Raw genomic sequence first — 24,889 nt, forward strand, 5'->3', positions numbered from 1 at the left:
TGCCAGAGCCAGTCAGCTATGTTTAATTGGGACAAAAGGTCTGGGCTGGATAAGAGCAGGTGTCCTTCCCTGAAGGATGACCAGATTGTCATGAAAATCTGACAACTTTATGGTCACTTTTAGTGATTACAGCTTTTTAATTTCCAATTGAAGTCAAATTTCCAAACTGCTATAATAGGATTTGAAACTCATTCAACTGAATTTAAGGAAAGCTGGTCCTAAAGTAATAATGTCCATGGATTGGTAATCCTGAAAACCACAGGGCTGTTCTGGGGATATGGATTTGAATTCTGCCTCAGTAGGTAGTGAAATTTGAATTCAGTTTAAAAAGCTGGAATTGAAAGTCGGTGTAATGGTGACTGTGTAACTGTTGTCAGTTGTCTTAAAACACCTTCCAGTGCACTAATATTCCTGAGCGGAAAGCTGCCATTCTTACCCAATCTGACCTAAAGATGACTTTGGACCCACAGAAAATAGTTGACTTTTAATTGCTGTCTGGGCAATAAGCAATGGGTAACAAATGCTAGCTTAGCATTTGTCATATTGCCATAGAAGGCTGTGGAGGCCAAGTCATTTGAGGGTATTTAAGAAAGGGAGAGATTCTTGATTAGTAATGGAATTGAGCGTTATGGGGAGAGAGTAGGAGAAAGGGTTTGAGAAACACATCAGCCATGATCAAATGATGGATCAGATGTAATGGGCCAAATGGCTTAATTCTGCTTGTGTACTTTATGATGTGGAGGAGCTGGTATTGGACTGGGGTGGACAAAGTTAATAATCACAAAACACCAGGTTATAGTCCAACAGGTTTATTTGGAAGCAGTAGCTTTCGGAGTGCTGCTCCTTCATCAGGTGGTTGTGGAGCAGGACCATAACCATAAGACACAGAATTTATAGCTTTTTGCTGATGAAGGAGCAGCAGTCTGAAAGCTAGTGCTTCCAAATAAACCTGTTGGACTATAACCTGTGTTGTGATTTTTAATTTAGTATATTTTATGGTCTTATGGTCATTGCTTCCTCACTAGTAAAGATAACAATCCATGTCTTCATTACACGAGACCTGACCATTCTAATACACTTCTAGCTGACCTCCCATATTCTACTGTCTGTCAATTTAAAAGCATCTAAAACCTGCTGTCTGAGCAGTGGCTCACACCTGCTGCCAGTCTCCCAGTACCTCTGTGCTTGCTGTCCCATGCTGGGTGCTGATTAGGGAACGCTTCAGTTTTAAACCTATCTTTGTTTTTCGATCCCTCCAAAGCTTCAGTTGCTCCCTATCCCTGAAATCTCCAGTTCCACAACTATTTGAGATCACTGTGTTCCACTAATTCTGGTCTTTGAGGGTCCTGATTGTGGAATTTCCTCCCTCCACCACCTCTTCCACACGCTTCTATTTTTAAGACTTCCTTTAAAATGTATTTCTTTGAGCTTTTGATCATCTCCCCTAATATTTCCTTACATGCCTTGCTGCTTGGTGTGAAATTTTGTTTCATAATACTCCTCTGCATTGCCTTAATGGTTAACATATTAAAGCTGATATACGAGTCCAAGTTCTGTTGTTGTAATGATTTACTAGGCAACTTGATGCTTGGATTTATCACCACGTTTCTGGCTAAAATATTACAAACAATTAAAGAAGAATTTAGCAAGTTATCGATTAGATCAAAAGCAAGTGAATGTAATAGTCACATTGTAACAGTTAGACACAGAAGAAGATATTCAGTCTATCTAGCTCATCTGTCCACCATTTCCTTGGTATGTTCTTAAGGACCCCAATTTCCATTGGTTGATAAGCAACTGTCTGGTTTCTATCCTGAAATTCAGTAAAGTTTCTTGTTCAACCCCTGACTCTGTAATCTGGACCACAGACTGACCAGCCTTTTTAGTAACTAAGACAAAAATGTTGTGTGTGCATTTCCTTCAAGAGCAGATTGTGTAACCAAACCCACCGATTCAGGTGCTGCTTTTTATGTGAACAATATTGACCAAGGTTGCATTGTCCTTCCATTTCTGGTAAAGATGCCTTTCTCAAAGCCAGTGCTTGCTCAGCCATTTCGTAGTAACCAAGGCCAGCATTCATTGCCATTCCCTGTTTGTCTTTTGAGAAGGTGGCAGTGTGTCCCTGCCTTGAACCGCTGTGGTCCTTTGGGTTATAGGCACACCGTGCCAATAGGGGAGGAATTCCAGGATTTTGGTCCAGTGACATTAAAGGAGTGACTGTGACTCAGAGGGGAACTTGCAGGCAGTGGAATTCCTGTGTACTTGCTGCTCTTGTCTTTTACAATGGTAGTTTACAGGTTTGGAAGATGCTACATTGAAATGTTTTACTCAAGATGTATTTCCCTTGCACTTTTTAGAGTCCTGGGGATTGATGAGTGGCAGGGCACTGGCTTTTATTACAATATGATTAGCTGCCTAAACTTGCTGGATCGGTGTGATCGGCCCTTGTCTCTACTGAAGGACATCAGGAACACTCTGGAACCGAGTAAAGGCCGTCTGATACTGGCTGTGGTCTTGCCCTTCCAACCCTATGTGGAAAATGGTAAGTTCCACAAAAAAGTTTAGGGTGGGAAGGAGATCTTGACATTGCAACCTTTTAGGTTAGTTCAGACATAAAGATTCTGCTGCTTATAATTGCAAAACCAGTGAGATAAAACTGAACAGGAACGTAACCCTGTCAAATCTGGATTGGAGATAAATGGCATCTTATTAAAACAGTCTGTGTGCAAAACTCAATGTGGATTATTTTTCTTTTCACAGCCTTTCTGTCAGCTGGAGGTGTGAGATTGCTCAATCTATTGAGCCTCTGACATTCTCACAGCATTGCCATCGGGCTGTTCAGTACAGGGTTGTCCAATACATTTGTCATGAGCTACATGTGATCTCAAATCCCGTTTGATGTGAACTTCAACCTTCTGTGTTTTCATGAGATGAAATCCAAAGTGAATGTTCATTTTCTGATCAATGCTGTTGATTAACTTCCTTAGTTACTATTTGATGATGGCTGTCTGCTGAATAAATCACTGGCAAGGTCAGCATTTATTGCCATCCCTATTTGCCCTTGGAAAAGTGGTGGTGATTTGCCTTTTGAACTCCTGTAGTTCATGTAGTGTAGGTGTATCCTCAGTGCTGTTCAGGAAATAGTTCCAGGACTTTCACCCAAACTGAAGAAATGGCAGTATATTTCCAAATCAGGACAGCATGTACTGATAACTTGCAGGTGGTGGTGTTTGGCTGCTCTTACAGTCATAGAGATGGAAACAGACCCTTCGATCCAACCTGTCCATGCCGACCAGATATCCCAACCCAATCTAGTCCCACCTGCCAGCACCCAGCCCATATCCCTCCAAATCCTTCCTATTCGTATACCCATCCAAATGCCTCTTAAATGTTTCAATTGTACCAGTCTCCACATCCTCTGGCAGCTCATTCCATACACGTACCACCCTCTGCGTGAAAACATTGCCCCTTAGGTCTCTTTTATATCTTTCCCCTCTCACCCTAAACCTATGCCCTTTAGTTCTGGTCTCCCCGATCCCAGGAAAAAGACTTTGTCTATTTATCCTATCCATGCCCCTCAATTTTGTAAACCTCTATAAGGTCACCCCTCAGCTTCCGATGCTCCAGGGAAAACAGCCCCAGCCTGTTCAGCCGCTCCCTGTAGCTCAGATCCTCCAACCCTGGCAACATCCTTGTACATCTTTTCTGAACCCTTTCAAGTTTCACAACATCTTTCTGATAGGAAGGAGACCAGAATTGCATGCAATATTCCAACAGTGGCCTAACCAATGTCCTGTACAGCCGCAACATGACCTCCCAACTCCTGTACTCAACACTCTGACCAATAAAGGAAAGCATACCAAATGCCACCTTCACTATTTTATCTACCTGTGATTCCACTTTCAAGGAGCTATGAACCTGCACTCCAAGCTCTTTGTTCAGTAACACTCCCAAGGACTTTACCATTAAGTGTATAAGTCCTGCTAAGATTTGCTTTCCCAAAATGCAGCACCTCACATTTATCTGAATTAAACTCCATCTGCCACTTCTCAGCCCATTGGCCCATCTGGTCCAGATCCTGTTTTAATCTAAGGTAACCCTCTTCGCTGTCCACTACACCTCCAATTTTGGTGTCATCTGCAAACTTACTAACTGTACCTGTTATGCTCGCATCTAAATCATTTATGTAAATGACAAAAAGTAGAGGGCCCAGCACTGATCCTTGTGGCACTGCACTGATCACAGGCCTCCAGTCTTAAAAACAACCCTCCTCCACCACCCTCTGTCTTCTACCTTTGAGCCAGTTCGGTATCGAAATGGATAGTTCTCCCTGTTTTCCATGAGATCTAACCTTGCTAATCAGTCTCCCATGGGGAACCTTGTTGAACGCTTTACTGAAGTCCATATAGATCACATCTACTGCTCTGCCCTCATCAATCTTCTTTGTTACTCCTTCAAAAAACTCAATCAAGTTTGTAATTTTCCCATGCACAAAGGCATGTCGACTAGCCTGAATCAGTCTTTGCCTTTCCAAATACATGTACATCCTGTCCCTCAGGATTCCCTCCAACAACTTGCCCACCACCGAGGTCAGGTTCACCGGTCTATAGTTCCCTGGCTTGTCTTTACCACCCTTCTTAAACAGTGGCACCATGTTTGCCAACCTCCAGTCTTCCGGCACCTCACCTGTGACTATCGATGATACAAATATCTCAGTAAGAGGCCCAGCAATCACTTCTCTAGCTTCCCACAGAGTTCTCTGGTACACCTGATCAGGTCCTGGGGACTTATCCACTTTGAACCGTTTCAACACATCCAGCACTTCCTCCTCTGTAATCTGGACATTTTGCAAGATGTCACCATCTATTTCTCTCCAGTCTATATCTTCCATATCCTTTTCCACAGTAAATACTGATGCAAAATACTCATTTAGCATCTCCCCCATCTTCTGTGGCTCCACACAAAGGCCGCCTTGCTGATCTTTGAGGGGGGCAAAAACAATGACTGCAGATGCTGGAAACCAGATTCTGGATTAGTGGTGCTGGAAGAGCACAGCAGTTCAGGCAGCAACTGAGGAGCAGTACAATCGACGTTTCGGGCAAAAGCCCTTCATCAGGAATAAAGGCAGAGAACCTGAAGGGTGGAGAGATAAGTGAGAGGAGGGTGGGGGTGGGGAGAAAGTAGCAGAGAGTACAACAGGTGAGTGGGGAGGGGATGAAGGTGATAAGTTGGAGGGGGAGGGTGGAGTGGATAGGTGGAAAAGAATATAGGCAGGTAGCACAAGTCATTGGGACAGTGCTGAGCTGGACGTTTGGAACTGGGTGAGGTGGGGGAAGGGGAAATGAGGAAACTGTTGAAGTCCACATTGATGCCCTCGGGTTGAAGTGTTCCGAGGTGGAAGATGAGGCGTTCTTCCTCCAGGCGTCTGGTGGTGAGGGAGCGGTGGTGAAGGAGGCCCAGGACCTCCATGTCCTCGGCAGAGTGGGAGGGGGAGTTGAAATTGTTGGGCCACAGGGCGGTGTGCGTGTCCTGGAGATGTTCCCTAAAACGCTCTGCTGGGAGGTGTCCAGATCTTTCAGGGATTCTCTTCCTAGTTACCCTTTTATCCTTTAATATATTTGTAAAAACCCTTTGGATTCTCCTTAATTCTATTTGCCAAAGCTATCTCATTTCCCAGTTTTGCCCTCCTGATTTCCCTCTTAAGTATACTCCTACTGACTTTATACTCTTGTAAGGATTCACTCGGTCTATTCTGTCTATACCTGACATATGCTTCCTTCTTTTTCTTAACCAAACCCTCAATTTCTTTAGTCATCCAGCATTCCCTATACCTGCCAGCCTTCCCTTTCACCCTAACGGGAATACACTTTCTCTGGATTCTTGTTATCTCATTTCTGAAGGCTTCCCATTTTCCAGCTGTCCCTTTACCTGCGAACATCTGCCTCCAATCAGCTTTCGAAAGTTCTTGCCTAATACTTTCAAAATTGGCCTTTCTCCAATTTAGAACTTCAACTTTTAGATCTGGTCTATCTTTTCCATCACTATTTTAAAACGAATAGAATTATGGTCGCTGGCCCCAAAGTGCTCTCCTACTGACACCTCAGTCACCTGCCCTGCCTTATTTCCCAAGAGTAGGTCAAGTTTTGCACCTTCTCTAGTAGGTACATCCACATACTGAATCAGAAAATGGTCTTGTACGCACTTAAGAAATTCCTCTCCATCTAAACCTTTAACACTATGGCAATCCCAGTCAATGTTTGGAAAGTTAAAATCCCCTACCATAACCACCCTATTATTCTTACAGATAGCTGAGATCTCCTTACAAGTTTGTTTCTCAATTTCCCCCTCGCTATTGGGGGGTCTATAATACAATCCCAATAAAAAGATCAACCCTTTCTTATTTCTCAGTTGAACCCAAATAACTTCCCTCAGCAGAGCTGTAATGCTATCCCTTATCAAAAATGCCACTCCCCTTCCTCTCTTGCCTCCCTTTCTATCCTTCCTGTAGCATTTGTATCCTGGAACATTCAGCTGCCAGTCCTGCCCATCCCTGAGCCATGTTTCTGTAATTGCTATGATATCCCGTCCCACATTCCTAACCATGCCCTGAGTTCATCTGCCTTCCCTGTTAGGCCCCTTGCATTGAAATAAATGCAGTTTAATTTATTAGTCCTACCTTGTCCCTGACTGTTTGACTCACTTCTGTTCTCAGCTGTACCCGTCTCAGATTGATCTCTTTTCTCACTATCTCCCTGGGTCCCACCCCCCAACCTTACTAGTTTAAATCCTCCCAACCAGTTCTAGCAAATTTCCCTGCTAGTATATTAGTCCCCTTCCAATTTAGGTGCAATCCGTCCTTCTTGTACAGGTCATTTCTACCCCAAAAGAGATTCCAATGATCCAAAAATGTGAATCCTTCTCTCATACACCAGCTCCTCAGCCATGCATTCATTTGCTCTATCCTCCTATTCCTGCCCTCACTAGCTCGTAGCACTGGGAGTAATCCAGATATTACTACCCTTGAGGACCTCCTTTTTAAAATTCTGCCTAATTCTCTGTAATCTCCCTTCAGAATCTGAACCTTTTCCCATCCTATATCATTGGTTCCAATGTGGACAATGACCTCCTGATGGCCCCTCTCCCCCGTGAGAACATTCTGCACCCTCTCTGAGACATCCTTGATCCTGGCACCAGGGAAACAACACACCATTCTGCTTTTTCTCTGCTGGCCACAGAAACGTCTGTTTGTACCTTAGACTACAGAATCCCCTAACACAATTGATCTCTTGGAAGCCGACATACCCCTCGTTGCATTAGAGCCAGTCTCAATACTAGAAACTTGGCTGTTCGTGCTACGTTCCCCTGAGAACCCATCACATTTTCCAAAACAGCATACCTGTTTGAAATGGGCATTTCCACAAAAGACTCTTGCCCTAGGTGCTGACCCCTCTCACCCTTCCTGGAGTAAACCCATCTATGTCACTGTATCTGAGATTTCCCCCCTCCCTTCTTATAACTGCCATCCATCACATACTGTTGCTGTTGCAAATTCCTCATCTGCTTCTATCTGTCTCTCCAACCAATCCACTTGATCTGATAAGATTCGCATCCAACAGCATTGATGGCAGATATAATCCGCAGTAACCCTTAAACTCTCTTTAAACTCCCACATCTGACAAGAAGTTCATATCACTGTAAAGGCCATTTTTGTTCCTTCACAATCTACATACCCAGAAAATAACACCGTCTTATTCCACTACAAACACTGCCCCAGGTTAAAATAATAGCTATGGCTTATATTTTAAGTTTAATCAAGAGACTTATCTCCAACAAACATATAATCAAGAAAGAATCCACTATACTCACTACTGCAGCCTTTCTCTATGACAGACTTAAAACAACAATTAACTTATCTGATTCTGTGCTGTGAACTTCACCCAATAGTTCCTCCAAGCTTAGTCGTTGAATTCAAACAGCAAAGGTAGCAACTGTGCAGGTTCTTTCTTTCTCGCTCGCTTTCTCGCTCGCTTTCTCGCTCGCTTTCTCGCTCGCTTTCTCGCTCGCTTTCTCGCTCGCTTTCTCGCTTGCTTTCTCGCTCGCTTTCTCGCTCGCTTTCTTTCTCTCTCTCTCTCCTGCACTGTCCTCACCATGTGCTTCCTTTGTCTGCTCTTCTCCCTTTTAAAACTGCTGTTGTTTTGACTTTTGTTTTCCAAAGTTCCAAAACAATGCAACAGCATATAAAATAGTAATTGCTGTTCCTGGAATTCAAGGAAATCACCTCCAACACCTAAAATACCTCAAAAAAAAGAGCAGCTCTTACAGCTAGAAATGTTTCCCATCCTCCATCTTGGATTACCCAGAATCCTTGTCCTAAATTAATCTAGTCCCATTTGCCAGCATTTGGCCCATATCCCTCTAAACCCTTCCTATTCATATATCCACCCAGACACCGTTTAAATGTTGTAATTGTCCTATCCTCCACCACTCCTTGTGACAGCTCATTCCATGTCTGCGGCACACTTTTTGTATGAAGAAATTGCCCCTTAGGTCCTTTGTTTAAATCTTCCCCTCTCACCTTAAACCTGTGCCCTCTATTTCTGGACTCCCCCAACCCAGGGAAAAGACTTTGTCTAATTACCCTATCCATGCCCCTCATGATTTTAAACATCTCTAGATGATAGAGTTTGCAGGATTGCAAGGTGCTGTTGAAGAAGCCTTGCTGAGTTGTTGTAAGGGATCTTCTGGATGTTACTCACTGCTGCCACTGTATATTGGGTTGGTGAAGGGAGTAGTTTTTAAGGTGGTGGAAGAGTGGTTGATCAAGCAGTTTGCATTCTCTTGGGTTCTGTTGGAAACCAATAAATGCCGTTTGACTATGGTATTATTTTCTAATCAACCTGGTCAGAGTGATGACACATCTGGAACAAGTGGGACTTGAACCTGAGCCTCCTGGGCCAGAAGAGCCCTCCCTTTTTTTTTTGCTCTAGTCAACCTTTTCAGCAATGTTATTACCCACCTCTGAAGTAGATGGGGATTTGACTGAGGCTTCCCAGTCCAGGGATAGGGACATTACTACTGTACCAAAGGACCCCCCCCCCCCCCCCTCCCCCGACTGTGGAATGCAAACTCTTTATAGGGTTATCAGCTTCTCAAAATATTTTGGTCTCCATCTATTGATCAATCTGACCCATATCATCAATTAGTTAAAATCACACAACACCAGGTTATAGTCCAACAGTTTTATTTGGAAGCACTAGTTTTCGGAGCACTGCTGCTTCATCAGGTGGACCCACAACCACCTGATGAAGGAGCAGCGCTCCAAAAGCTAGTGCTTCCAAATAAACCTGTTGGACGATAACCTGGTGTTGTGTGATTTTTAACTTTGTCCACCCCAGTCCAAAACCAGCGTCTCCAAATCATGATCACCAATTAGCACTTCATGATAGACTTCAGGATTCAGATCTGAATTTAATTAGTTCAAAGAGTAGTCTGAAAGAGGAAAGCAATGCTGTCTGGATATGACAAGGTCACCAAGAATGAAAAGCCTGAATGAAACACAGATTGAAATCTTAACACACAGGTCACCCTTGCATTGCTTCCTGCTGATTTAAGCTGGTTAACTGAGAGCCTCCTTTATCTTCTTTTCCACGTGAAAGGCCATTAACACTGTCCTGAGAATTCCATTCTTATCTTAGTTGCTTGGTGATTGAACCCTCAGGCATTTTGATAGATTCTGTCATTATGGGGTTGTGCCTCTTCCTGCAAATACAAAAGGAATACCTGTACATTATTATGCAGTAATGTGAAGGGTTGGTGCTGCACTGGGGTGGACAAAGTTAAAAATCAACAAGGAGAAAGTGAGGACTGCAGACGCTGGAGATCCGATTCGAGAGTGGGATGCTAGAAAAGCACAACAGTCAAGGAGCAGCAGAATTGACGTTTCAGGCAAGAGCCCTTCGTCAGGAATGAGGCTTGTGAGCCGAGGGGTCGGAGAGATAAAAATCCGAAAGCTAGTACTTCCAGATAAATCTGTTGGACTATAACCCGGTGTTGTGTGATTTTTAATGTTGTTTTTCAGTGGCCACATTAGAAACAGCTTTAAATCAGCCTGCCCTGCCCTGCCCAACCTGGGGTAGCACTAGACTTTAACTGGGTCGAAACTTCCTCGCTTGTCCTTGAGATAAACCAGACCTCGGCAGGAAAACTGGTGTAAATGACTGCAGATGCTAGAATCATCCAGACTCAGACCATTAACTTGCTCTCTCTTGATAGACACTGCCTGACCTGCTGTGATCTCCAGCATTTGTTGTAGGCAGGAAAATGATCCTTGTGTTTTGATGCAAGTCCGAGACTGCTCTTTATAATTCTGATCTAACCAAAGTAGGAGAGCACTTTTTAGGTTGGGAGTGAGGGCTGGTGAGATTTAGTAATGAGAAAGCACAGTGAAGATGAGTCCAGGATGGAAAGATGAAGGAATAATGAAACATTCTGGATTCTTTCCATACAGTTCAGCAGAAATCAGGTATTTTTCCAGTAGGTACTACAAAGGTTAGTTAGAACCACCAGCATCTACCACTTTCGCAGGTATGGTTACAACATTTAAAATAAATTTGGACAGGTACATGAATAGGAAAGATCTAGAGGGATATGGGCCAAATGCAGGCAAATGGGGTTAGTTCAGTTTGGAAAATTGGTCAACGTGGACAAGTTGGACCGAGGGGTCTGTTTCCATGTGATATGACTATCTACAAAATGCTCTGCAGCAATTCACCAAACTGCCTTCAACATCTTCCAACCTCCAGCCCCTCTCTCATACCATACGCAAGGGCAACAGGCAAGTGGAAACCCCACCACCTGCAAGTTCCCTTTCAAACCACACACCATTCCAACTTGAAACTATATTTTATCCCTTCACTGTTGCTGAGTCCAAATCCTGGAACAGCATTGAGTGTATCCACATCATCTGGACTGCACCAGTTCAGGAAAGTAGCTCACCATCACCTTCCCCACAGGAATGGGGATGGGTAATAAATGCTGGCCTTGACAGCAACATCTACATCTACACCCTGTGAATGGATTAAACAGAATGCTCCTCTGTAGTAACATACTAATCCTCAGGCCATGAATGCATCCCATAATGATCAATTGCAGGTTTAATGAAACTGATAGGTAGATGCAAGGGGACCTTACTGAAATAACTCTAGAGACTGGTATCACATCACCAAGTCACACTTTATTTACGCATGGAAAGTGTTTGACACTGATCCGACTTCCTCAGAGCCTGCTCTTGGGTGAACAGAATCCCTGACACCCCTGTTTATAGGTCAGCCAGGGCTCCCTGATTGGCCCAGATTAACAGACCCTGTCAGGGAACTCATTCTATGAGATCCACCTGACTGATCTCCTTACAATCACTACAGTTACTAGCAGGACATTTGGGAAGGCTTGCAACACCTATCTCATGAGATTTTGTGTCCTAGTTTCCAATAACTCTGGTCTCTTCTGATACTTAACAGCATGTGTATCTTTCCAGCATTTGTACGAGGCTGCAGTGAAATCGAAACTACTCCTAAGAGCTGATGTTTGAAAAACTCAGGTGGACCTGATTTTAATTCTGTGCATGTGAATGGGTTCTGAATCAGTTCAGTCTCCGCCAGTGACTCAGTGCAGCAGAAACCTGCTTCCTCTCATTCAATAAGCTCCCTGTACAGAGTTTTCCTCCACAAACAAAGGCTATATATACCCCGACTCTCACCTTTTCTGCACTTACTTCTACCTCTTGGTTTTTATTACTGTACTTTTTGTTGAATTCCTGAGCGAGCTCCTTGAAAGCTCGGCTCTTCTGTTCTTCATTTGGCTGTGGGCAGACAACAAAAAATAGACAGAAGTTTGGAGGGACAAATCTTGAAAAGATTACTTGTGTTTTGATGGTGCCGTTTGCAATCGTCAGATGTCCCAAAATGAATTAAAACTAATGAAGCACTTTTTGAATTGTAGCCACTGTTGTAACCTAGCAAACACGGCAACCCGTTTGTACAGAGAAACTCCCACAGCAACAATTTGGTATTGACCAGATAATCCAATTTTGGTGATCTTTAAGTATATACAGTGGCTGAAGATTTCTGGGTGAATATCCCTGCTATTCTTCAGAGTTGCGTCATTTACATTCATGAGAGTACAGGTGAAGAGATGGCACTTAAAAGTTGCATGTGCAGGAGATCCCCTGGCAGTGCTGCACTCCCTCAGTATTACACTGGGAACTTCAGCTGAGATTTGTGAGTTCAGTTTTTTGGAGTGGGGCTTAAAACCTTGTACTCTGAAAGCAAGAGTCTGTTTCTGGATTTGGGGTCGGTGGCTTGCTTAGAGTTTTTAATCAGTAGACAATCGTGAATAAAATTCTTGCATTTTTGTCACCCCACCTCCCAATTACTCTCCTGCAGTTACAGCTCTCCGTTGTGTTTGGAGGGGATTCATCATGAGAAATCTCTGGCCTTTAAACTGCAGTCTTTGTGGGAAGAAAAACAAATTGAAAACACTGACCTACATTTTAAGGCAGCAGCCAGTGGTTGCCCAGTGAGATCCCAGCTGTTAGAGTACTAAATGAGCAGTTTGCTGTTGTTAACTACTTTTGGAGATTTTGGTTAATGGAGGAGGATCTGATTGGACATGGTAGAGAGGGAGAATAGTCAATCCCTGCCCCTTCTGGTGGTTCTGACTGGTGTTTTGAACCCTTTGGATCAATACTGCCCAGAATAAGTAGGAAAATTGTTAATTTGTAACACCATTCTAAAAAGAAGAATGCTTTTCCAAGTTAAAAAGATAACAATGTATACATACGCTGTTTCTGCTGTGGTTATGATTGGAATTACCCTTTTGCATCAATCTGATGGTTTGCTGTAGAAAGATAGCAGTGAATGAGATATGCAGGCTGCACTGTTGACCTTAGTTTACAAATTTTGAAAATCCTGTCCTTGCCATTTGAACCACACCAAGTAGATGGCGCTAATCAATTTCCATTATCAAACACAGCTTGTTCAGCATAGCAATGGATTCTGGCAGTATTGGTTATGTGGCTAGACTAGTAATCTAGAGAAGGTGAATTTCAGTACAGTTAAAGGAAAAACATTGGGAAAAAATATAGAATTGGGATCATTAAAAGTGATCAAGATGCTGTTCATTGCCATCAGACCTGACTGGATCACAGCTGTCCCTTGGTCCCTTGGGGGGGGGGGGGGGGGAGGGGAGGGAGGAAACTTGCTGTCTTTATCAACCTGCAAATCCTTTCAACACATGCTAATGGCAGATAGGAAGTGGGAGGGAGCAATTCCTTCTTACTCACGCAATGGAAAGAATCTTTCTCCATAGTCATTACCTGATAACTTACAGCAAATATGCAAGTTATCGCATCAACCTGGGACTCCTTGGCGAAGGAGGTTGATGAGGTTGGTTGGACAACCGCAGTTTGGATCAGATTAGTGATAACACTTTGGGATTTGACCTCCATTCTGGTTTGGGGTGTGTTCAGGACCCACCTCCTTGGCCTTCCTCAGTGGTTGTTGTAGCACTGAATCTGATTTAAATTTGTTTCTTCTTTAGTTGTACCCCCAATGTAAGTAGAGGCATGGAGTACTAAAGGAATGAATTTAGGGTGAAATAATGAGAATACAAATGATGATTTGGGATGCTATCTCTGGATGAGGGCTTCAGTTATGTGGACTGTTTGGATTGGAGCAGAGTGGGCTAATGGGAGATTGAAGAGACATGTTTAAAATTTATGAAGGATGTTGCTGGAGTAAATAAGAAACTGTTCTTCGTGAACAGAGAGACCAGCAATTAGCATTGACTTGTCAGGGACCTCAACATCCCGAGATGAGACTTTTTTTTTAAAAGTTCACTCAGCTGTCCCAAAGTTCCTTTTCCTTTGCACTTGTTTAACCTCACCCTGAATAGAAAAATAGAAGTTGAAAGTGGCTTTCAGCAACTCACGACAAGGAGAATGGTAATGCAGATGGTGTATAGGGTGAGAATGATTAACAGTGTTGATTCCAGCAATTCATTTGATCCTGTGTCAGTAGATCCTGCAATTAAAAATATACAAATCTCTTACTGGAGCTTATTTAATACCAACCAGAAATCATTGAGTTTATTTTAGTCTTTCATTGTAACTTATTTTGTTGTACTTCTGTAGTCATTGTTGCCATAGTTCCTGAAATTCCTGTGCTTCACAGGAGCTTGGGATGGGTGTGTGTCCAGATCAGGAAATGATGAGCTGAATGGGCTTCTTCCAAACTCTGCACTTTGTACAACAAATGGAAACCTGTTGTCTACAACTCTCCCTAAACTTAAGATTGCTATTGGGTCACCTCATTCACCTTTCCTTTTCCATTGTAAAGAACCCCAATCTATTTTGATAGATATAAACTTTGTTCTGGAATAACCATTGTAAATCCTCTCCATACCATGATATCCAAAACTATGCACAATCCCATTTAACCTAATTGAAGTCCCAGTTAGTTTGTAATTGATGTTCCAATGATGACCAGAGCTCAATAATCTGTTCAGATGTTGTTGTGTGCTTCAATAAGTAAACCTTTTTTTTTTGATGGAGTGTCCTTTAACATAGTCTGCAAAAGAAGTGTACGCATATGCAGATTATTTACATCTCTCAATGATAAATTAGCCTTTGAACTGACTTCCATCACAGAGACCATAGCATATAAACCTTAACAAATGAAGACCATTAGCTTATACAGTGATATAACTTCAGTTTATGGGACTACTCAACTACACATTGAAATAATTTTTTTGTGACTGACCGCGTAGTGGGCTGTGATGTGTATGTTTTCCCAAGGAACATGAGCAGTCGAGGGCCTTTTAACCCCTGGAACCTCTCTACTATTCAATAAGATCATGGCTGATCAGGGACCTAACCTTTTGGTTAGCAAACACCCATCTAGCTCAGGTTTAAAATTTACAATTGGTCTCATGTGAATTGCAATGAACAGAAGACAGAGTTCCAAACTTGTACCACCTCTTGCATGTGGAAGTATTTCACAATCTCACTCCTGATAAGTTTAGGAAACTGAGCCAATCCCAGACTCCCTGACCAATGGAAATTATTATTCTCAAACTACTCTGTTTCCTTTAATATCATGAATGTCGTTCAAATCAGCCGTCAACCTTCTAAACTGGAGAATGCAACTTAGTTTGTATAATGTTTCCTTGTAACGTAACCCTTGAAATGCAGGTTCTAGCTTTTCACTATTTGGAAAATACTTTATTCTATCCATTTGAAGTCCAACGTGGATTACCCCCACATTTATCTATGTTGGTAACATGGCTGACTATTCTATCATGTCATTGATAAATAAAGTGAGAGTTGATGTCCCAGTACAAACCCTGGCAGTGTCTTGTCCTGCTCATTAGAGTATCTGCCCATTATCCTTAATCTGTGTCCTTTTTGTTCTGAATCTAACCAGGTCAACATTTTGCCTTCACTTTCACTCACTGTGTTCCCCACTCATCTATTTGCCATAGTTTTGGCAAATTCACTTATGCACAAGTGTTTCCAAAAATAAATATCATGCAATAATTATACACTATTTTCTGCACAGGTGTACCACACACTGATACCATCTCTTTCTAAGAAACTTGAAACCTGTGTAACTAACCTTTGAGCACCAGCATTGTACCATTTCCCATTTGCTTGGATTTGATGGAAGTGGATTTCTGGAAGCAGACACCACAATAATACATGCCATTGTCAGCCTGGGTCAATTGCTGAATTCTCAAGGCAGCATTGCCACCAGAACTTGCACCTGCCAGAATAAACCTCCCATTAGACGGTATACTTGAACAGACTCCTGAGCACAGATTTGTCGTTCTGTTGCTGTTGATCCTGAACCACAGCACACTGGGTGTATCCACACAATTGGAAATGAAAGTGCAGTTGATGGTCACGTTGTTGGTCAAGTGACCTTCAATGAAAGGTTCTTGATTGACAGTTACGGTACAGTCTTTAGCAGCAAAGCCTGTTGAAAATACAAACAATTATTTCATTGTGCTTTTCCTTGATGCCCAATATTAAATGTTAAACATGACTTGAGAAAAGGTAATTTTGCTCATTCAGGCTTGGGCTGATAAGTGGTAAGAAACATTCATGCTTCACAAGTGCCAGGCAATGACTATCTCCAACAAAAATCAACATCGTCATCCACAATAGTGTTACCATTGTTGAAAGAGGCGACAATGTGTTTACACATAGTACGTGGACTGTGCAAGATCCCAGGAAATATAGGTGGCCTGGAAATCTACGAACTGTTTGAGCAAATGTGAGGTCATAGCATTGACACCTCTGAGCAGCAGCCAAAATAGGAAAAGCCTCCAAAACATCAGAATGGGATGGTGGGGATTTCCATGAGACCTTTCAGATTTCAGCATAGTGTTTCAAAAGGAGGTTTTGCAACCCAAAGCCAAAGTGAGGTTTCGTCTGAACAGGAGTCACTTTGGACCGGAAGCCATCACATGTGTAAACCACCTTCAATCCATGAATGTCATGCCCTCTGAGCACCACAAGCTTGAGGCTCTGGATGGTATTGGCTACAAGCTGGATATCCACAGACACAAAGCTTGTGGCTTCATCCAGCCCCCTCTCCCACTGCCCAGCATATTCCCAACTCATGTCACTATCACAGCAAATCTCTTTGTATTTTTTAAAATAAATGAAGGGTTTGAACAGTCCTTAGTGGCGTATTACCAAAAGCTCGACACGTTAACAGAGACTATTAAAATTTAAGGTCAGAAGTCACACAACATTCCAAATAATCCTGTATGACTATAACCTGGTGTCATGTGACTTTGTCCACCTCCACATCATACCACAATTAGAAAAGAGACTTATTTTTAAAAAAACAAATCACCCTTGGGGATGATAATGCAGCCCAACTTCTCCAGAGCCCACTGCTCAAAACCTCTTTACGTTTTCAAACTTGGTGACATCACATCAACTGAATGAACTAATTGATTTAACCAGCATTTAAAGCAGGGGCTCTGGATCGCTCCGTTAAGGAATCAAATTAGTTCATTAAAAGGTGATGTTCCTTAAAGGGGCACTGTCACAAAAATCCGATTGTGAAAGTCAGTGTCAATTTAGAGAAATTTGATTTTGTAAGCACTCACCAGTTGCGGAAGAGGTCACTTTTTATATGAACTTGAGATTAATCAAACAATGCCTGCCATGTACATCCTTAACCTTAATTTGATTAACATGTAATTAACAAAGAAGCTTCACATCATTCAGGAAAAAACATCCCAGTTGATTGGCTACCCTCCATTAGGCTTCCATCACCAGTGCAGTGGCAGCGGCAGCATTTCATCTATATAGTCTCTTGTTGCTGCAGGAGCTTTGAGGTGCCTTCAATAGTTCCTTTCAATACACCACCTCTATCACATTGAAGGACAAGAGCAGTAGGCAGCAACTGATATCGTCTGTTTAATTGAATGTTCCATGACACTTCACACAAGCATCATAAAATAAAATTCAAGGAGGCCCACCCCCGTTGCAATCTCCTCATTCCTCCAACCTCATCTTGCAGCATCCTTCCAGCAACATCCTCAGCAGACGCTCCCTTCCCTGGTTTGGCCCAAGGCAATAGCTCTCAAAAGTCCAACTCCTGTCAAAAGCCCTGGTCCAAGGGAAAGGTTGCTCGGGCTCCTCTAATTACTCCCTCACACTCACCACGTACTTCCCCAACAGTTGGTGCGCCTCCAGTCAGGTGTGGGAGAATATTAACCTGTGGTTGGAGGAGCAGCACTTCAGAAGTTCTGGCCCCATTCTATGTCTGTCTCAGTAGGTGCCCCATGATTGAATTTTCTAAGGTGTACTGGGGACTTTTGAGGTAAATTTATCTTCCACTTTCAAACTTTTTGAATTCTGACTTCCAACCAGTGGAATGATTTCCCCTAAATTTTCGTTGACTTAAACTTTTCTTGATCTCCTTGGTTTAAAAAAAAATAGAAAACAGGGGTAGGCCATTTGGCCCTTCAATATGATAATTGCTGATTATCTAACTCAATCCCCTGTTCCTGTTTTCTCCCCATACCTTTTGATTCCTTTAGCCCTAAGAACAATATCCAACTGCTCTTTGAAAGCATACAATGTTTTGGCCTCAACCACTTTCTGTGCCAGCATTTCCCCAGGCTCACCACACTCTGAAGAAATTTGTTCTCATTGCGATTCTAAGTGGCCTACCCTGTATCTTTAAACTGTGACTCTCCAGTCATCAGGGACATCCTTCCTGTGTTTAGTAGTCTCATCCTGTGAAACTTTATAAGTTTTGTGATCCACACTTCACAGTCAGCTGGCATAGATACAGGCCCTTCAGTCCACTATGTCTATGTCAACCAACAAATACCAAACTACACTAATCCCATTCACCTCCACTTCATCCATAGTCTACTTTAGTCTAGTGACCAGAACTGCACACAATGTTCCATCTGTGGCCTCACCAATAAAGTTGTAACAAGACTTTCCTGCTTCCACATTATATGCCCCAGCTAATGAAGGCAAGCATCCCATATGCCCTCTTTCCCAACCTATCTGCCTGTGCTGACATCTTCAGGATCTATGGACTTGCACACCAAGGTCCCTTTTATACTTCTAAATACCAGTGAATACAGTCCTAACTGATCTAGTCTCTCTTTATTTGGCAATCTTACTATCCCAGGAGACGGTCTGCTAAATCTTTATTGCAATCTTCCCATAGCCAGAAGATCCTTTCTCGAATAAGGAGACCAAAACTGCACACAATACTCCACGTCTGGTTTCACCAACATCCTGTACAATTACAGCAAGACATCCTTGTACCTGATTTTTGAATTCTTCTGCTGTGAAGGCCAACATACCATTTGTTGTCTTCGCTTCCTGCTGTATCTGCATGTTTCTATACAATTGGACAGTTGTACAAGGATACCTATGTCTCATTGCACCTCCCCCTTTTCCAATCTACCACCATTCAAATAACCTGCCTTCTTGTTTTTACTATCAAAGTGGATAACTTCATATTTATCCACATTACACTTCCATGCATTTGCCCACTTACTCAACTTGTACTAATCGCACTGAAGCATTTCTGCATCCGCCTTACTGCAAGTTGTTGTCTGAAAACTTGGAGATATTATGTTTAGTTCCCTCATTTAAATTGTTAATATATTGTGATATATTAACCACATCATCCAAATACTGATCCCACTAGTCACTCAGTGCCACTCAGAAAAAGACCTGTTTGTTCCTACTCTCTGCCAACCAGTTCAGAATCTATATCAGTACACTACCCCATAATCCCATGTACTTTAATTTTACATGTTAATTTCTTATGCCTAATTACTAAAAGCCTTTTGAAAATCCAATTCAACTACATCTACTGGCTCCTCCTTATCAACTGTACTAGTTACATTCTCAAAAAATTCCAGTAGATTTGTCAAGTATGATTTCCCTTGTGTAAATCCATGCTTATTCTGCTGAATGCTGTCCCTGTTTTCTTCTACTGAATTTTTTTATAATGAATGTTAGTATTTTCCCTACAACAGATGTCCGCCTATCCTGTCTATAATTCTGTTTTCACTCTATTTCCTTTTTTAAAAATAATTGGGTTACGTTGGCAATCCTCCAATCTATAGGAACCGTTTCAGAGTCTATAAAATCTGAGAGATGACCACCCATTATTTCTATTTGGGATTTATCAGTCTTAATCCCATCAATTGCCCAACACTTTTTCCCTACTAATACTAATTTTCTTCAGATTCTGCCTCTCACCAGGCCCTGTGACATCCAACATTTTTGGGACGTTATTTGTATCCTCACCTGTGAAGATAGAACCAAAATATATTGTTGTTGGTCTGTCATATCTTTATTCCCATTACAACTGTGCCCCTGTTTTTGGCCAAAAGACCTATATTTGTCTTCACTCCTCACTTGTGTATAGAAACGCTCACAATCAGTTTGAATGTTCTGTTGGACTCCTGTTTCCTCCCTTTAATAAATCCTTTTGGTCTCCTTTGAAATCTGAACTGCTACAAATCCTCAGGTTTGTTGCTGCTTTTGAGGACTATTAGATCAGCCATGATCTCTTTGAATGGTGATGCAGATGCAGCAGGAAGCGAAGATGACAAATGGTATGTTGGCCTTCACAGCAGAAGAATGGGCTGAGTAACCTTCCACTGCCACATCTTTTTGTCTTAAAACATATTGTAAGTATTTTTATAAACAGGTCAATAGGAAGAGATTAGTGAAGTAAATGTGGGCCTGTTATGTCTTGTAGTCTAATGGCTTTTATTAAGTAGCTTAACATGTTGCACATTACCAAGTATCTTTTTGGAAATCCTGTTTTTTATCAATCCTGCTTGATACCCCCTCAGAGAATTCTAATGAATTTGTCAGGCATGAATTCTCCTTCATGAAGTCATGCTAATAGAATAAAATCCCAACAGTGCGGAAAGAGGCCACTTAGCCTATCAAGTCTGCATTGACCCTCCAAAGAGTATTCCCCACTGACCTTACCTGATCCCCACAGCTAATCCACATAGCCTGCACATCCCTGGACACTATGGACAGTTTCCCCATGACCGATCCACCAGACCTGTACTGTCGGAGGAAACTGGAGCACCTGGTAGAAACCCACACAGACACAGGGAGAAGGTGCAAGCTCCACACAGACAGTTGCCCTGGGCTGGAATTGAACCCATGTTTCTGGTGCTGAGAGGCAACGGTGCTGACCACTGAGCCACCTTGCAGTTCTATTATGCGTTTCTAAATACTCTGCTGTCACTTGCTTTACAATAGACTCTAACGTTTTCCAAACAATTGATGTTACGTTCACTGGCGGGAAGTTATCTCTTTCTTTTGGTCCCCTTCCCTTTTTTGACTTAAGATGTTTTGTGACTATAAATGGCAGTTTTCCAATCCTCTGGTGCTTTCAAGAATCTAGGGAATTTAGAAGGTTACTAGTGAATCCAAAGCTACTTCCTTTTAATGTCCTAGGATTGAGGAACAGAGTCCACAATAGTGATCACTCATGATTGAAGCTAGGGTAGTCTGATGGGCTGAGTGGCCTATTCTTTATTCTTATTTACATTATGTCCTCCAGCTATTGTCTCATTGTTGCTGACTATCAACTGACTGGGAGATGTCCAAAGACGACCGACGGGGGGAGGTTGGATGAAGTTCCCTGCCAGCCGCTTCTTTCTTGAGGGGAATTTGACAAATTATTTTACCCTAGTTGACTACAAGTGGTCAATAGAAGGACACGATTAATATCGAAGGATGTCTATTAAAGCGTTGGATCACATGAATTCACAGATTGTGATCTGTGTTGGAGTGACTCACTGTTAGCAGTGGGCACATGTCAGTGGATTGAACTTAGCTGTGATGCCCACCCATAGCAGAATAGCAGGTGACATTTGCCATTTAAGCTCGTAATGAACAAAATCTTGGGGAGTGCTATTTGACATGCACTAATGCAACAAAAAGAGGGACTTTTGCCAAATATTTTGTTGCAAGTGGCAATGTCACATGAGCAGAAGTTATGCAATCATACTGAAGTGGAAATAATTCCTAGTATTGAACTATTTTTACACCAACATACTTCAGTGTTGAACAATTGAGGAAGTAAGGACATATATCTGCAGAATTACTTCATTTTAGCTGCAGTTATATCCAATACATTTTTAACAAATATCAGTTAATTGGTTGAACTGCTCCTTCAGAGAGCCAGCTCAGGGATAACTGGCTGAATGGCCTCCTCCTGCACTGTAATAATTCTGAGAATAACCCAATCAAACCACAGTGGCTTTTCCTGGAGAAAAATATCCATCCCAAATGTTTCTGTTCCAAATTTTAGTTGGTGCTTTTATAGACATTTTTGTGTTTTGATGATGAAGCTATTTGTGAAATGTTTTTGTCCTCACTGGCTCACAATTCACAAAAAGCCAACTTCTAGAGAAATACATTTTAGATAATTTGAAAAATTATCCTGGTCATCTAAGATTTTAATGTTTTTTTTTGAAAGAACACAACAACACAATCTCTTTGGAGCTGGAATTTTTCAGTATAACATAAAAGTCACAATTAAGACTTAAGGTGTGGTTGGTTTCTGATAACAGCGACAACTTTACACAACTTCAGTCCCAGTACTCAATGAAAAAATGCGGAGTAGATCTTTGAGTAAAAGTAAGGGAAGGGATATTTAAACAAACCTGTACAAAATTTCTCAGTAATATTCCAAAGCACTTCACATAAGATTTTTAATTACTTACAATGTGGAAACAGGCCCTTCGGCCCAACAAGTCCACACCGACCCCCCGAAGCGCAACCCACCCACACCCATTCCCCTACATTTACCCCTTCACCTAACACTACGGGCAATTTAGCATAGCCAATTCACCTAACCTGCACATTTTTGGACTGGGAGGAAACCGGAACATCCGAAGGAAACCCACGCAGACACGGGGAGAATGTGCAAACTCCACACAGTCAGTCGCCTGAGGAGGGAATTGAACCCAGGTCTCTGGCGCTGTGAGGCAGCAGTGCTAACCACTCTGCCACCATGCCGCCCACAAATTTACTACAATGTGTTGTTACTGTTCTCCTACAGTCATACAGCACGGAAACAGAACCTTCTGTTCAGTCCACACCAACCATGTTCCCAACTAAACTAGTCCCACTTGCTTGTGCTTGTTCCATTTCCCTCCAACCTTTTCTATTTATGAACTTAAAAGATATTTGGTTAAATTTGTAACTGTACCCGCATCCAAAACTTCCTCTGGCAGTTCATTTCACACACGAACTTAACTCTATTTTTTTTAAAGTTGCCCCATGTCCTTTAAGTCTTTCTTCTCTCACCTTAAAAAATACCCTCTAGTTTTGAACCCCAACCTGAGGGGAAAAGATCTTAGTCGTTCACTTTATCTATGCCCCTCATGACTGTGTAAACCTCAGTAAGACCACCTTCAACCTCCTACACTTCTGTGAAAAAAGTCCCAGTCTTTCCAGTCTATTTTTATATCTCAAATGCTCATGAACATCAATTTTGTTTACAGATGGATCGCATTGGTGTAAATTGCCATTTAATTTGATTTATTGATTTTAGTATCTTATGCATATTAACTTAAGCACCAGGAGGTCTGCCTGGTCGTTTTTGAGTGGAGGGTGAGGATCCTTGTACTGTATATTCACCCCAACAGACAGACGGAGCCTCAATTTAGTATCTCATTTGAAAGAGTGCACCTCCAACAGAGCAGTGCTTCAAGGGCAAGCACAGTACATATTAGATACAAAGTAAAGCTCCACTGTCCCATCAAACATTTCTGGGGCAACTGTTAGAGGTTACAGCATAGGCAAAAAAAAACTATTGCCCCTTTTCAATTAGTCCTTGCTAGCGTTTACCCTTTATGCCAACAAATAATTGTAATCATGTTTACCCACTCTGTTGTCCTCTATTCTTTTTGTCATCTTTACGTTCATTCAATTAGTGTGAACTGTGAATATGTTTGAATCTCACAGCCCAGGACTGTGTCAGGCTTGGACCCCACTTCCACCCCCATCCCTCAGTCAGTGCTAGGTTCGCTAATTTCAACAGAGGAAATAATGAAAAAGCTTTGAGTATCGTCTCTGGGACAAGATCCAGCAATGTCAGTCCAGGTTGTTTCTTTACAAGCTCAAACTGGGTTCAGTTTCTCAGCAATTAATTAGCTACAATAATATTCACTGTCTAGGCATGAAAAGGGTGATATACCTAAGAAATATCGCAATTCACCTGATGCCCATTGTGTCAGCTGTTGAGCTCTTCATTGGGCTGGGTAGATAGGAACAGCAGAGTAAAATGAGTTAGAGTTTCTCACCTGCTATGTAAAAGTTGGAAGCTTGAAGGTAAAGCAAGAAAACCTGTGTAACTCTCATAAGTTCCATTGTTCAACCACTTTGCACTGAAGGAGAACTGTGTGTGCCTGTTCCAGATTGAGAAATTATTTCCTTTCTGAAGCTGTTGCTGCAATATCACTGGGAGAGGAAGTTGTGTGGGAGTGTGTGTAGGAATGATTTTGTGTCCTTTTGCAGACACTACACAATAATAATTGACTCAGTGTTGCATGAGAGGCACATGTGAAAAGCACCTGAGGGGTTAAGGTTTGACTCATTTTTAACTTTTGAGGCCCATGGTGAACTGAGTGCATGTATGTAGGTTCTATGTATGGATTATGCAAGTTTATGTATGTATTAGATTTTCACTATAGTTTGCATGTGGGTTATCAGTGCAATGTATTTAGGTTCTCTACCTGTAGATTGTATGGATTATAGATGTTTGTGCATGTATAGGAGCCTATGGATTGTGGTTTCTACATGCATAGATTTGAGTGAAATGAGTGTGTTTGGTTATTGTGGCTAAGTTATACTTGCAGATTTGTCACCTTATGATACAACTTCAGCTGTAAGCAAGTCTAATACTTTACTGCTTGCATTCAATGTTCTGTCCTGTGGAGGTAAACCAATTTTAAAATGATTTTTTAAAAAAAAGTTGTGGACATGCAGCCCCCAAGATTAAAAAAGGACACCTGATTCTTTTCCCAGCAATGGGGTCTGTGCATGGGACCCCCAGTTCCTCTTTTCCCCCAAACCACCAATCTGGTTATTCCTTTTATATATGTATCTCTCTCTTTCTCTTTCTCTCTCTCTCTCTTTCTCTCTCTCTCTTTCTTTCTCTCTCTCTCTCTCTCTCTCTCTCTCTCTCTCTCTCTCTCTCTCTCTTCTCTCCCCCCTCCCCCCCTCCCCCCCTTCTTGGGAGGCAATTTCTGTGGTGAATTGTAACTGACCCCAATTATTACAAGATGACAAGCTAAT

General features: G+C 42.1%; 2 protein-coding genes across 4 annotated transcripts in view; one reads left to right on the plus strand and one right to left on the minus strand.

Annotated features, from left to right (window-relative positions):
- Positions 1 to 24,889, plus strand: part of mettl9 (methyltransferase 9, His-X-His N1-histidine) — a 32,284-nt gene that overhangs the window by 5,491 nt on the left and 1,904 nt on the right. The window contains exon 4 of the mRNA XM_043711397.2: positions 2,358 to 2,542. Within this exon, the coding sequence (XP_043567332.1) occupies positions 2,358 to 2,542 (185 nt within the window). The remainder of the gene's footprint in view (positions 1 to 2,357; positions 2,543 to 24,889) is intronic.
- On the minus strand, positions 9,444 to 24,015 carry LOC122560603 (immunoglobulin superfamily member 6-like). Of its 3 annotated transcripts, none has more exons than XM_043711401.2 (6): positions 23,896 to 24,015; positions 15,672 to 16,031; positions 13,987 to 14,078; positions 12,838 to 12,894; positions 11,771 to 11,857; positions 9,444 to 9,759 (listed from the first exon to the last, which is right to left on the minus strand). In XM_043711401.2, exons 1-6 carry the CDS (start codon positions 23,960 to 23,962, stop codon positions 9,715 to 9,717), a joined length of 708 nt encoding a protein of 235 aa, XP_043567336.2. In that variant the 5' UTR covers positions 23,963 to 24,015; the 3' UTR covers positions 9,444 to 9,714. The 3 variants fall into 3 exon arrangements, with proteins under 3 accessions (XP_043567336.2, XP_043567335.2, XP_043567337.2); XM_043711400.2 differs by having other exon boundaries at positions 11,756 to 11,857; XM_043711402.2 differs by lacking the exon at positions 11,771 to 11,857.

Source organism: Chiloscyllium plagiosum, unplaced genomic scaffold (genome assembly GCF_037043375.1).
Source record: "Chiloscyllium plagiosum isolate Xiang-an unplaced genomic scaffold, Cpla_swu_hap1 HiC_scaffold_20, whole genome shotgun sequence".
In the NCBI taxonomy this organism is placed as follows: Eukaryota; Metazoa; Chordata; class Chondrichthyes; order Orectolobiformes; family Hemiscylliidae; genus Chiloscyllium; species Chiloscyllium plagiosum.

Bases quoted from the DNA above. Each gene is read 5' to 3' on its own strand.
- LOC122560603 (XM_043711400.2), bottom strand. From the start codon at position 23,962: ATGGAACTTATGAGAGTTACACAGGTTTTCTTGCTTTACCTTCAAGCT. The intron at 16,032-23,895 runs GTGAGAAACTCT...TATTTTCAACAG, and splicing joins TTCCAACTTTTACATAGCAG to GCTTTGCTGCTAAAGACTGT. The intron at 12,895-13,986 runs GTGAGTTGCTGA...ATCTTTCTACAG, and splicing joins GCATTACCATTCTCCTTGTC to CAAACCATCAGATTGATGCA.